This window comes from Natator depressus, chromosome 6 (genome assembly GCF_965152275.1).
Source record: "Natator depressus isolate rNatDep1 chromosome 6, rNatDep2.hap1, whole genome shotgun sequence".
NCBI lineage: Eukaryota > Metazoa > Chordata > Testudines > Cheloniidae > Natator > Natator depressus.
The window spans coordinates 60,298,361-60,311,206 of record NC_134239.1 but is presented as its reverse complement, the minus strand read 5'-3'; the positions used below and the strand labels follow the sequence as shown (position 1 = coordinate 60,311,206).

The following is a 12,846-nucleotide window of genomic DNA, read 5'->3' as shown; positions in this document are numbered from 1 at the left end:
GCCTAGAGTTCCACAGAAGGGCTGGCTACAGCAACCACACGAAGACAGTCACTAAGGAAAAGTGTGGGTTAAGCACATTTGTCTGGATGACGGCTCACAGGCTGTCTCGTCACTGCTAAAGGAAGTGTGATTTTTTTTAGAGCTGTGTAGAGAAAGGGTAATTCTGTTTCACAGAGGATTTTGATATTTGGTTTCATTCCAATCTGGAACATCAGCAAAAATCAAATATTCCAAAATTCTCCACAAATAAGAATGGAGCCCCAGCTCTGGGGCAGTCTACTTGGCAGGTTGCCCTGGAGCTGCAAACCCTGAGGTCCCTGACTCGAATGCAGTCTACCTGTCAGGTTGTTCTGAAAGCCACAGATCCTGGAAGCTCTGGCTCCAAGGCAGTTCTATAGATCTGGACACAATGGTGTCTTAGCTAAGGTTTTGCAAATGGAATTGCAGTTTAGGGCTGACCATAAATTATGAAACACATGTTTTGGTGATTTTCAACAGCCACCCAGCCCTTGTAACACTTTAACAAACATGCAAAATTAAGGACCCACCCACTCCCTAATACATTACGTAATTCATGGAAGCCCTTTAGCTATTTTAGCCATTAATGTTCAGAGTAAATAGGACTCATGTATGTATACTGTTTTAATTAAACAGCCTAGGAGAAAATACCCTGTGTCTATGTGGCTAATTTTTCTTCCAACAGGAAACTCATCCACTGCAAAGCCTCAGAATCTACCACACAGCAAACACAACAACAGTATGTGAAATGTATAGACTATAGGGTGCAGATGAAAACAAACAGAATCAGGTACTGACAAAAAGACAGGGGGAAAAATGCCTGGGACACCACTCTGCGGGGAGCTTCAAGCTCTTCCGGTTCCAGCATTTAGACAAGCTGCTGAAATTCAGTGACTGACCATTATGTTCATCCTAAGGCTGAGAATGAGCATTGACCCCACCTTGGTTTCGTTATAAACATCACAGAAGGGCAGCAGAGAAGGAGATTTTGCCTTGTTCCACTCACCCATCCGCCTTGTCTGGCATTTTGGGACAGAGGAGATAGGGCTAATCCATCCATGCAAGCCAAAACAGGGAAAGAATGGGTTACAGAATAGACAAGTTAGATCTATTAAAGATGACAGGGCCTGATGAAAATCATCCTAGGGTACTTAGGGAACTATCTGAAGCAATTTCAGAACCCTTTGCAATTATCTTTGAGAACTCATGGAGGATGCACGAGGTCCAAGAAGACCGGAGAAGGGCAAACACAATACCTATCTTTAAAAAGGGAAACAAAGAAAACCCAGGGAATTATAGACCAGTTAGCCTAACTTCGATACCGAGAAAGATATTGGAAAAAATTAACAAACAATCAATACGTAAGCACTTAGAGCAGTGGTTATCAAACTGTGTGGGTTGGGACCCCCAAAGTGGGTCGGGACCCCATTTTAATGTGGTAGCCAGGGCTGGCTTAGATTTGCTGGGGCCCAGGGCCAAAGCCAAAGTCCGAGCCCCATCACCCGGGGCCAAAGTCGAAGCCAGTGGGGCTTCAGTCGTAGGGGGTGAGGCTCAGGTTACAAGCCCCCTGCCTGGGGCTGAAGCCCATGGGCTTTGGCTTTACTCCCTCCCCTGGGCAGCAGGGCTCAGGCAAGTTCAGGATTCAGTCCCCCCTCCTGGGGTCATGTAGTAATTTTTGTTCTCAGAAGGGGGTCGTGGTGCAATGAAGTTTGAGAACCCCTGACTTAGAGGATAATAGGGTTATAAGGAATACCAGCATGGATGTTAAGAACGAATCATGCCAAATCAACCTAATTGTCTTCTTTGACAGGGTTCCTGGCCTAGTGGATAGGAAGGAAGCAGTAGATGTGATGTATCTTATTTTAGCAAGGCTTTTGACGCAGTCCCACATGACATTCACATAAACAAACTACGGGAATGTGGTCTAGGTGAAATTATTATAACGTTGATGCACAACTGGTTGAAAAACTGAACTCAAAGAGTAGTTACTAATGGTTTGCTGTCACACTGGGAGGACATATCTAGTGGGGTCCTGCAGGGGTCAGTCTTAGGACCAGGGCAATATTCAATATTTTCATTAATGACTTGGATACTGGAGACATCAAGCTGGGAGGGGTTGCAAACACTTTGGAGGCAAGGATTAAGTTTCAAAACAACCTTGATAAATTAGAGAATTGGTATGAAATCAATAAGGTGAAATTCAGTAAAGATAAATGCAAAGTACTACACTTAGGAAGGAAAAAAAAATCAAATGCACAAGATGGGCAATAATTGGCGAGGTGGTAGTACTGCTGAAAAGAGTCTGGTGATTACAGTGGATCACAAATTGAAGGTGATGCAGTTGTGAGAAAGGCTAATATAATTCTGGGGTGTAATAATAGGAGTGCCATATATAAGACAGGGGAGGTAACTGTCCTTTTCTACTCAGCACTGGTAAAGCCTCAGCTGGAGAACTGTGTCTACTTCTGGGCGCCACACTTTAGGAAAGATATGGACAAATTGGAGAGAGTCCAGAGGTGACCAACAAAAATGATAAAAGGTTTAGAAAACCTGACTTATGGAGGGAGGTTAAAAAAACAAACACTGGGCATATTTAGTCTTGAGAAAAACAGACTGAGTGGGGACCTGTCTTCAGATATGTTAAGGACTGTTATAAAGAGGATGGTGATCAACATGTTCACTGATGGTGGAACAAGAAGTAATGGGCTTAATCTGCAGCAAGGGAGATTTAGGTTACATATTCGGAAAAAACTTTCAAGTACAAGGGTAGTTAAGTTCTGAAATAGACTTCCCAAGGGAGGTTGTGGAATCCCCATCACTAGAGGTTTGTAAGAACTAGTTGGACAAACACCTTTCAGGGATGGTCTAGGTTTACTTGGTCCTGCCTCAGCACAAGGGGATGGACTTGACAACTTCTCAAGGTCCCTTCCAGCATTACAATTCTAGATTCTCCTCAAAGAGTAATCTGGAGTGCAGCTGTAACCTACTGGTGAATGTGGTTTACAGAGCTCCCTTTGGGCAGAGGCTATGAGTGTTACAGCCCCCAGTTAGGGAGCTTTAGCTCAAGCTATAGCAGCTCATGAATTTAGTGCTGAGAGCTGTGCTTTAATCCCCCTAAGTGTTGGCACACATGGCGGTCATCATACAACTACTGTTACAAGGCATTTTCAAGGAAACAGAAGCAGGAGGCCAACTTTCATCCTCATGCTGAATGTGCTAGTCACTACACTCACTACAGTCATGCGAGATCAAAGCAGTAGTTTGTTATTGCGGGAGGGACATACAAGAATTTAGCTACCAAAAAAAATTGAAACAGTCCCATTATTTTGTGAGATCAAATCTGAGCTCCAGATTGTTCTTGGACAGGTCTTCTTGAGAAAGTTTTCTTAGCTTGCTGATAACAGCTCTCAGCAGACAACACTGTAAGGAAAAGGAAAGGCTACGTGGAAGAAGAAGGAAAGAAGAAGAGTGGACGGAGGAAAAACAAATAAAGAGCATCAATAATTAGGTAGCAGCAGAGTGTGGAAGTAGCCAGCAGTTTCTAAGACCTCCTCTCTCCACGATTGCATTAATCATCTGCCTCTGCAAGCACCCCCAACAGGAACAGTGACTCATTGTGTAATATTTTCAGGATATCGTACATATCACATATACTGAATTTCACACACCAGTGCAATATGTGTTACCAAAAGTATAGCAGATATGGAAAGTATATATAGTATGGGAGAAACTCATTCTGCCTCCTGAGGCACTATCCGCATCTTACCCCTTCCCCTTTCTTGAGGCATCATTCATCCTTCCTCTCCCACAGTACCATCCCATACTCTTTTCCCCCCACCTCCAGGGGCATTGTTTAGCTTTGTCCTCTTTCCCCCTTTTGGTACCACACTCACCAACCACCTTCCCCTTCTCCCTCCAGAGGTACCATTCCCCATTTCTCTCCTATCTGCTCATCTCCCACCCCCACCCCAACCTCTCCCTTCCTTCTCATCCCTGAGGCTGCAGTTTGTTCAACTGTAAAACACTAAAGGTGACTCTGTGGTGAGGTTTGGAGTTTCACTCTGGGGCATCTGACAGGAAACTTACACACACTCTTACCCAATCATGGCCCTTCCTGCCATGCTCGCCTCCAGCCAATCTGCCAACTCACTAACCGCCAGCCACTGCACCCTTCAACCAATCCACTTGCACACTCCTTATTGGGACATTTCAGGATGGTTTGAGACTCATCAGAAAAGTTCCAGTCATTCAGTGTCTGACCCCAGACTGGGCACTGTGAGTCATGAACAGACCATGCACTCCCCACCACATCACCTAACCCTGCGCTGAGGGAGTCATACGCAGAACCCCTTTCTCCCACACAGTGTTGGAGGGAAGGGAGGGTGGTTCAAGAGACCCTCAGTCTTCTGGGTTATCAGTTTAACACATTTCACCAGCATTGTATTGCATGTGGTGTTTTGTGGGGAGTGGAAGAAGTGACCTGCTTACTCCCCTACCTCCTGCACTATTTGGACCCACACGGCAACGTCCCTCCATCGGTGGCAGATGAGAGATTTCCTTATTGTTAACCTCTTGCATGGTCTGTGTACCTTGCCTGCCTGACTTCCATGTGATTCACAGGAGGATGTAATATACCTAATGGTCTCACTATTACAAAAACGTGAGGAGACAGTGCCCATATTTTCTCCTGCACAGAGATCTGTTTGGCACAAGGGGTGGGGATGGCAATCAAAGAGCAGCTCTCGCATTCCCAAGATCCATCTGCTCCAACCCTGATGTAAAGGGCTGCACTAGCTCATGCCAAGGGATCACATGTCAGTTAAGTATTGGCAGAGCAGAAGTACACTCCACCCTGTCATTGACATACCCCCAACACCAGGCATTTAGCATAGGAACTAGCTATACCAGGTGTCAGAGTAGCAGCCATGTTAGTCTGTATTCGCAAAAAGAAAAGGAGTACTTGTGGCACCTTAGAGACTAATCAATTTATTTGAGCATAAGCTTTCGTGAGCTACAGCTCACTTCATCGGATGCATCCAATGAAGTGAGCTGTAGCTCACAAAAGCTTATGCTCAAATAAATTGGTTAGTCTCTAAGGTGCCACAAGTACTCCTTTTCTTCTTTCTACACCAGGTGAGAGGTCTACATTGGGGAATTCTCAGATGGCCAGTTAGGGTCTGATTCCAGCCATTTAACATCACCTAAGTGGTGCAAAATCTGACCCAGCATGGTACATCCCTCACCTTAGTGCTGACCATTCTCCCTCCTCAAAGCAGGTGAGGAACAGAGAGAGCTGCCCCCAGGCCAGGCGGGATATGCTCCTGCTATGTTAGAACCTTCTCACAGTGCCCAATCTCTTCAGCAACAAGAAAGGTAAAAGAGTAACGGATATATACCAGATAGACAAGAGGAAGATACAGTAAACAGCAGCCAGTTTTAAAATGGCTACTTTGTGGCTACAAGTATTTAGACTTGCCAAATTTAAATGGGCTCCCTAGAAAGTCTTACTAAGAAAAAGATCCAAAAGAGGGTGGCCCTGGACTGGGGAAAGTTAACAAGGACCAGGAAGTCACCAAGAAATGTGCTGCTTCTGTATTTACCCATAATATCACAAGCATCATGTTTCCCCCTTCCCCCCGCCCATTTAAAGGTGATTGTTGTGAATCCTTCCCAGAAGGTCTATCTGGAGAAAACTCATCCCAGCAACTCCCACCCACAGGAATAATCTGTCACCCAAAGACACCTGTTAAATGAATATACTGTCTCCACATTAGAAAAGTGGTGGAGTCTCATCCTGTCAGAAAAATAGATACTTTGCATGACTATTGCCACATCCCTCTAAGAATTTCCTTTACAAGCAATACATCCACCACCACACCCATAGCAGGCAGGAAGATACCACAGTGATGGGCATGTAGACCTGATTAGAGAGAATTCTCTCTCTTGTACAGGTGAGGAAACCAAGGCACAAAGAGGTGCCATGATTGTGCAGGGCCTAAACTAGAACTCACTTCTGTCTTTCACTGCTTCATCCTCCCTCTCTTAAACGGGCCACGACTGCTAAGGACAGTTTTTGTTCAACTTGATTGGTCCTCTGAATAGGTTTAAACCATACAATATTTAAGTGACAACAATTAAATCTCTACTTATGATCTTAAATAATCTCATGCACCTGTCACTCTCTCCCTTCCTTTCTGTTAATCTCCCCTCACACCTACCCTTTTCATTTTTTGCCCCTTGCTCTGTCACTTTCTCCTCCTCCCACCATTCTTCCCCTCTTCTACAGGTCTCCTATTTGCCTCGGATGTGCGTACAGTACTCCTCTCCACATCAGCCCAGCTCTGATGAGGAGGATATGGAGAGGCAGAGCCCCCCTTTGGAGGTATCAGATGGGGAGACTGATGGTGTGGACCCACGTCCTGGAATTATACATGGAGAGCCAGGTCAGTAAACCCAGAGAGGCTGCATTGAGCCACAAGAGTGCAGACTGTGTTGGTATGATGTTGACGGATGGTACTGAAGAATTAACTGTGTTTGCCGCTTCACCCAACCTCTAGAAGCTTCAGTTTCCTCTGGCTCCTCACCCACTTTCTTATCTTCTGAAACCTTTGTGGCTCCATCCCCAACTCTCTCTCTCTCTGATCTTACCTCTCCTTGTATACCCTTCTTTTCTGCTCTGCTGATTCTGGCCTCATTTCAGTCACCGCTTGGTCCTTTCCTCTGCCAGAAGTTGATCTGCTGCCTCTGCTTTCTGGAACAGTTGACCTGCCTCCACCCCTCTGACTCCCCATCCCTTTCTAAAAAGCACTCAGAACCCATCCCTTATATGCAGTCTATAAATAGAGTATGTTGGCTAGTTAGCCACACTTGATTCATATCACCAACCCTTCACACCTCTCACAGGGCCTGATCCTAACCCCACTGAAATTAATGGGAGTCTTTCCACTGACTTTAGTGAACTTTGGATCAGGGCCCTAGGCCCCTGTCCCTACCTATTCTAACTTTTTATTGCTGTAATAAATACCTAACATTAATATAGAGCTTTATATGTTGAAAGTAATGCACTGGTTTTAATCCTCAAAACACCTCTGGAAAGTAGATATTATCCCCATTTTATAGATGGGAAAACTGAGGCAGTGAGCTTAAGGGTCTGATTTTCAGAAGTGCTGAGCACTTACAACTTCACTTGAAGTTGATAGGAACTGTAGATGCTCAACTCCTCTGAAAAAAACCAGATAACTCACTTGAGTTGCCCAAAACCACAAAACAAACTGGTGTCAGGGCTGGGGCTAGATCTCAGGAGTTACTAGATCTTATACCTGTGCTCAGTGCACCAGGCCACAATACATCCTGGCATCATCTATCTCTATAACTGCTGTACATTGAAGAATTTCTGTGAATAGCCTGTTAGCAAAAAGAACAATATGAACTGTGCAAGTTTCCTCATTCCATGCTATACACTTGAAGCCATGAAGCTGTCTCACTACTGCCTTCTCTCTCTGACCCTCACACAGGCAGCAAGAAGAAAATCCGCCTGTATCAGTTCCTTCTGGACCTTCTTCGAAGTGGAGAGATGAAGGACAGCATCTGGTGGGTAGACAAGGAAAAAGGCACTTTTCAGTTCTCCTCCAAACACAAAGAGGCACTGGCACACCGCTGGGGGATCCAGAAGGGCAACCGCAAGAAAATGACCTACCAGAAGATGGCACGGGCACTGAGAAACTACGGCAAGACGGGGGAAGTCAAGAAGGTCAAGAAGAAGCTGACCTACCAGTTTAGTGGAGAGGTAATGGGAAGGGGAAGCACTGATAGGAAGCATTATCCTCACTGAGCACAGGCCTTGGGACCCTGAGCAAGCCAAAAAATGAAGACCTCCTGGCTGGATATTGGCAGAGGAGACGGACGCATCTTTCTCTTTGCTTCATGTGCCCACTTCTCTACCTTGTCAGGGCTTTTAACGTCCGATATTTCTGGTACGAATTCCCTTCTTCAGCACTTGAGAATCCTACAGATAAGAGAATTCTGCTTCCATCCAACAAGCTGGACAGAGTTGGGAAATTTTAAAAGTGTATAAATATATTATTGTCAGAAAATATTTGTTTGATTGTGTTGTAATTAATGGATACAGCTGATGAAGTTTTGCCCTTCAAAGGCAGTGCTGTGTCATCTTCAGTGACACTGCATTAGCTTACAGCTTTTAAACTAGCATTAATACAGGCTCTGCCGCAGCTCTCAACAGCTAGAGAGAAGTTTGCAGATCTTGGAAAGATACCTGTTCTGTTTAAATAGTAATAACATGTATATATTTAATAAAATTTGATATAATGAAGTCTTGGTGTTTGCATGACAGATAGCTGCTTCACAAACTAGTCTCACTTGCATTTACACAGTATCAACTCAAGTATGGTAACTGGGTATAGAGCAGAACAGGTTCATGTCTCCATGGGCTTCTTGTTTCCCTGGAAATGTTGGAAGCATTCTCAGACTATGAAACAAAAGTGAGTGGGGATCACAGTATAGGAGGTTGTAAAATCCTAAAAGTCACTAGGAACCTGAAAAATGCACACACTAAAGTCTCAAATCACCACTGCCATGCATCCTGTATCATCATTTACACCTGTGCATATTAAATGCAAAGAAGGTACAACACACTACCAATTCAGAATTTTCCACTCACTTATACTGATGGTTGCAATTTACAGCCACACATTGCTTTGAACATAATTGGCTTACATTAACCCATGTTGGGGTATGTCTACACCCCAGGGTTTATCTGTACATGAAACATTACAGCAGCACAGCTGCAGCACTTCAGTGTAGACACTATCTACACTAATGGGAGCGGTTCTCCTGTTGGCATAGGTAATCCACCTCCCTGAGAGGCAGTAGCGGGGTTAGGTCAGCAGAGCTATGTCTTTCAGGGGCATGGATTTTTCACACCCCTGATAGATGTAGCTATGCCAAAGTTAAGTTTTCAGTGTAGACCAGCCCTTATTCCTCTTTCACTCATCTCTTTCTTTTGCTCCTTCCTAGGCTATGTCTACACTGCCACTTATGTCAGCAAAATGTATGTCCCTCAGGGGTCTGAATACTCCACCACCCCTGAGCGACATAAGTTATGCCGGCATAAGCACTAACATTCACAGCTCTCCCACAGACATAGTTCATCCACCCCAACGAGTGGCGGTAGCTATGTCGACAGGAGAGCTCTCTCCTGTCTGCACAGAATGCCTACATGAGAGATCTTACAGCGGTGCAACTGCATCAGGATAGCTGTGCAGCTGTAAGTTCTCTAGTGTAGACATAGCCCTGTTTGTTACATCCACTGTTGCATTTTGTCTTAATTTAGATTGTGAGCTCTTTTGTATAGTGACTGTCCTTTTACTGTGTCTTTTACAGTGCTTAGCACAATCAGTTACAATCAGATCTTAACTGTGGCCTTTAGGCACTATTGTAAAGCAAATAATAAACTAATAACTCTGTACTGATATAAGTTACTTCACAGTGCAAAGTATTAACCAGCTTTACTGGATTCCATAAAAACAAACAAACAAAACCAGCCAATTTTAGAAGAATGTTAAGACTTCATGGCTCTAGTTAAGCTCTCAAAAGTTAGGAAATGTCACGGTTAAGATACCATGTGAACTTTTATTCCGTCGCCCCTCCCCCTCCCCCGCCCGTGTACATGTATTACAATAGTCTAGTTACGTGATCACAGCCTACCAAATAATTTTTCTGCAGCCTGAAATACATGAGGTATCTTGACAAATAGTCCATGAGTATTGTTCAAGATGCATAGTATATATTCACAGCTTATAATATGCACCTTGCATGATTGTAGGAAAAACTGTACAGTTGGAAGGTGTAACAAAGGTCTCTAAAACAGCTGGAAGAGAGATTACATACCATAATTCAGGAGAGCAGACCAGACTGAAAGCTGGAATTAAAGAGCCTGGTTCTTATTTAAGCATATTCAATAGTGACATAGGCTGTCAAACATGGTGATGAGGAAGACATGGGCAAATAAGAAACTTTAGTTTCTTAGAGCTTGATCCTGAGAGGTGCTGAGCACCCTCATGTCCCATGGAAGCCTGTGGGAGACGAGAGTGCTCAGCACCTGCAGGATTGAGTCTTTAAAGTTATATTCCACATTAGTCAATTTTGTCTGTAGTAACAGTCCCATTGGGGAAGTGAAGAGACTGATGTCATCACTGTGCAGTGGTAATTCCCTAGAACCAGACAGGAAGAAGCAGCTGCTTTAACAAAATGCACAAAGTGGTTTTTTCCAAGTATGTAACTTTTTCCAGTGTCTTGATTCAGGAACATGACAAATATATTTATTGATGCTAGAAATCTGAGCATTACAGCTAGCCAAGAGTTTCAGAACTTTATTGACAGCAGCAGTTGCTAACAGGGGGATTGTTTTTTCTTTTAATTTTCTAAAAAATCTTGAAGCCTGTCTTTAAATCAGTGCTCTTCAGAAATCTATTTGCTGTTAGTTGAGCATTTATATGCTCAGATGGTGTCATGTTATAGCAGAGATTGTAAAACTGTCCTAAGGGAAGCATTTTATAATTTTAGAAGCAACTTAGTGATCTGCTTTTTATATCGCAAAACACTATCACCATTAAACTTAATTTGCCTCATTGTGGTAAACTATATGGGCTGGTACCTCTATTGGTCCAGAGTCAGTTCTCAATGGAAGGCCGGAACAACTCCTACCAATGACTGTCTTCAGGATTTCTTCAGTGCTGATTTTGAAGTTGAGAGCTTCTTCCCTGGTCATGTCTTTTCTCTTTGGCACTGAGGGTGACTCAGCTCCAGGAACTGTCTAGGAGCAAGACATTTGTCCCTCTCTTACCTGAGTTAAGAGGAAAGAAGAGAATTCCTCATGAAGATGTGAGTTATGTCCTCATCCCATACACAGCTGGCAGAGCACAACTGGCCTAGAATAGCCTCACAGTCGCTGATATCAGAGCTTGGTAGACAAATATCATTTCCTCTTACAGGGAAACTATGATGATTCAAACAGAGCAAATCTGTGATAGACAATATGTGAGAATGGCTGGAAGATCTTAAATCAGGTATTTCAAGCTCACCAGGGAGTTCTCTCAGATATCAGAGTTCCCATTTGCTTTTCTGTTTCTCCAGGAAGTAGCAGAAAGAGAAAATAACAAACATTGAAACTCAACAAAATTCAAATTTAAAATGAAAAAACTCTGATGAGCAATTTGAGATCTGACAGCCAGAACTCTGAAGGAGGGGAGGCCTGAGCGCTTCCTTAAAAATATGACTTTCGAGCAGTTGCTTTGATCTCTAATATAAAGCTTCAATGCCTACCGTAGTTTTAGGTCCATGAAATATGGAGCTAGACTCTGCGTGGGGATCTCTGGAAACAATTTCATGGGGAACAAGAAATATTTATTGTTAAAACATTTTTTGCAAAGAATTCTGAATGTAATTTTAGCAAGTAGTTTAAAATAATGGTGTTAAGCTCCAAAGCCAAGATCTTTTTCTCTTCCTCAAATTAATGTTTTGAAATATTTTTAGAAACAATATTAAATCCCCATCTGTGTCGGGTTAGATTTGTCATCTGTAGCATAGGGGTTTGAATAATCAGGTGCCCCAGCTGCCAAGGGAACCAAAAGACGTTTTTTCTCTGTAATAGTATCTGTTATATCTCATCCAGCTGAACTGTTCTAGATAACTGTCTGTCTGATGAAGCTGAATTGCCTCCATCCCATCACATACTCAAACAGGAGCTGTTCTGCTATTTTACAGAGAAAGTTTGAGCAAATATGTGACAGCTTCACTAGCTTCAAGGAGACTAAGATGAAGTAGAAAACAGTGACCTTCCCATCTTCTTTGGCTGAGTTTGGCTCAGTCACATGGGTGCTGAAGGAATTTAGTCTGGACAATAATCAGCAAAGTGAAACCATGATTAGTAAAACCTTGTAGGAATATCTGACAGCCACGGCTGATGGAAGTCATCAATGACTCCCTCAAGCAGAGTAGTCATTCAGCCTGCAGATATGAAACATATTCTAATCTGGTCTGTGTTCAAGAAACTCATTCTTCACTTTATCTGTCTTAATTACTGTCCGGTTCCTAATCAATCCTTTGAGAAATATTATTCAAAGAAAGTATTAGCGAGCTGACTCTAGCAATATCTATCGTCTTACAATGTTTTGACCCTTTCTGATGAAGCATCAGGCTAGGGAAAGATGGAGAAACTGTGATGGTTGCATGAGGGACATTTCACTTATAGCCATAGATAGAGGTAGAGCATTTATGCTAGTACTGTGCAACCTATGAGCCACCTTTTGACACCAACAGTCATGAGATGCTGCAGTTCTACCTCAGACTCAGCATAAGCAGGGCTATGGGGGGACAGGAGAGTGAAGATGTGGAGTGGAGGAGATGAAGCAGGGAGGAGGTGAGGGAGAATGCAAGAAAAGGGTGCGTTAGGGAGGCCAGCGCTATGCAAAGGATTAGGGGGTGGGGGGTTTTGGTGAAGAGGAATGAAGTCTCTGGGCTTTAAGGATTCCATCTAAGCTCCTGTCTCAGCTCCCTGGGCAGCACTGCAGTAGGACTGAAACTGTGGTCTGAGAAGTCTTTCAAGCACTGATGTCTTGGTGCACAGGGACTGGACTCCCCACTCATACCAGAGTTTTGTCGGCAAAAGGCAGCTTGTGGTGGCAAAACAGTGGAGGTGTACACACTGCAATGCCGCTTTTGGCGACAAAACTTCAGTTTTGGCCACAAAATAAAACCACCTTGACGAGAGACATAGGGCTTTTGCGCAAAAGGTTTGTGGACAAAGTGCCA

General features: G+C 43.7%; 1 protein-coding gene across 1 annotated transcript in view; it reads left to right on the top strand.

Moving 5' to 3' along the window:
* Positions 1–8,058, top strand: part of SPI1 (Spi-1 proto-oncogene) — a 29,295-nt gene extending 21,237 nt beyond the window's left edge. Inside the window, exons 4-5 of the mRNA XM_074957022.1 lie at positions 6,305–6,461; positions 7,533–8,058. Of these exons, the coding sequence (XP_074813123.1) occupies positions 6,305–6,461; positions 7,533–7,849 (474 nt within the window). The 3' untranslated portion in view covers positions 7,850–8,058. The remainder of the gene's footprint in view (positions 1–6,304; positions 6,462–7,532) is intronic.
* Positions 8,059–12,846: the final 4,788 nt, after the last annotated feature.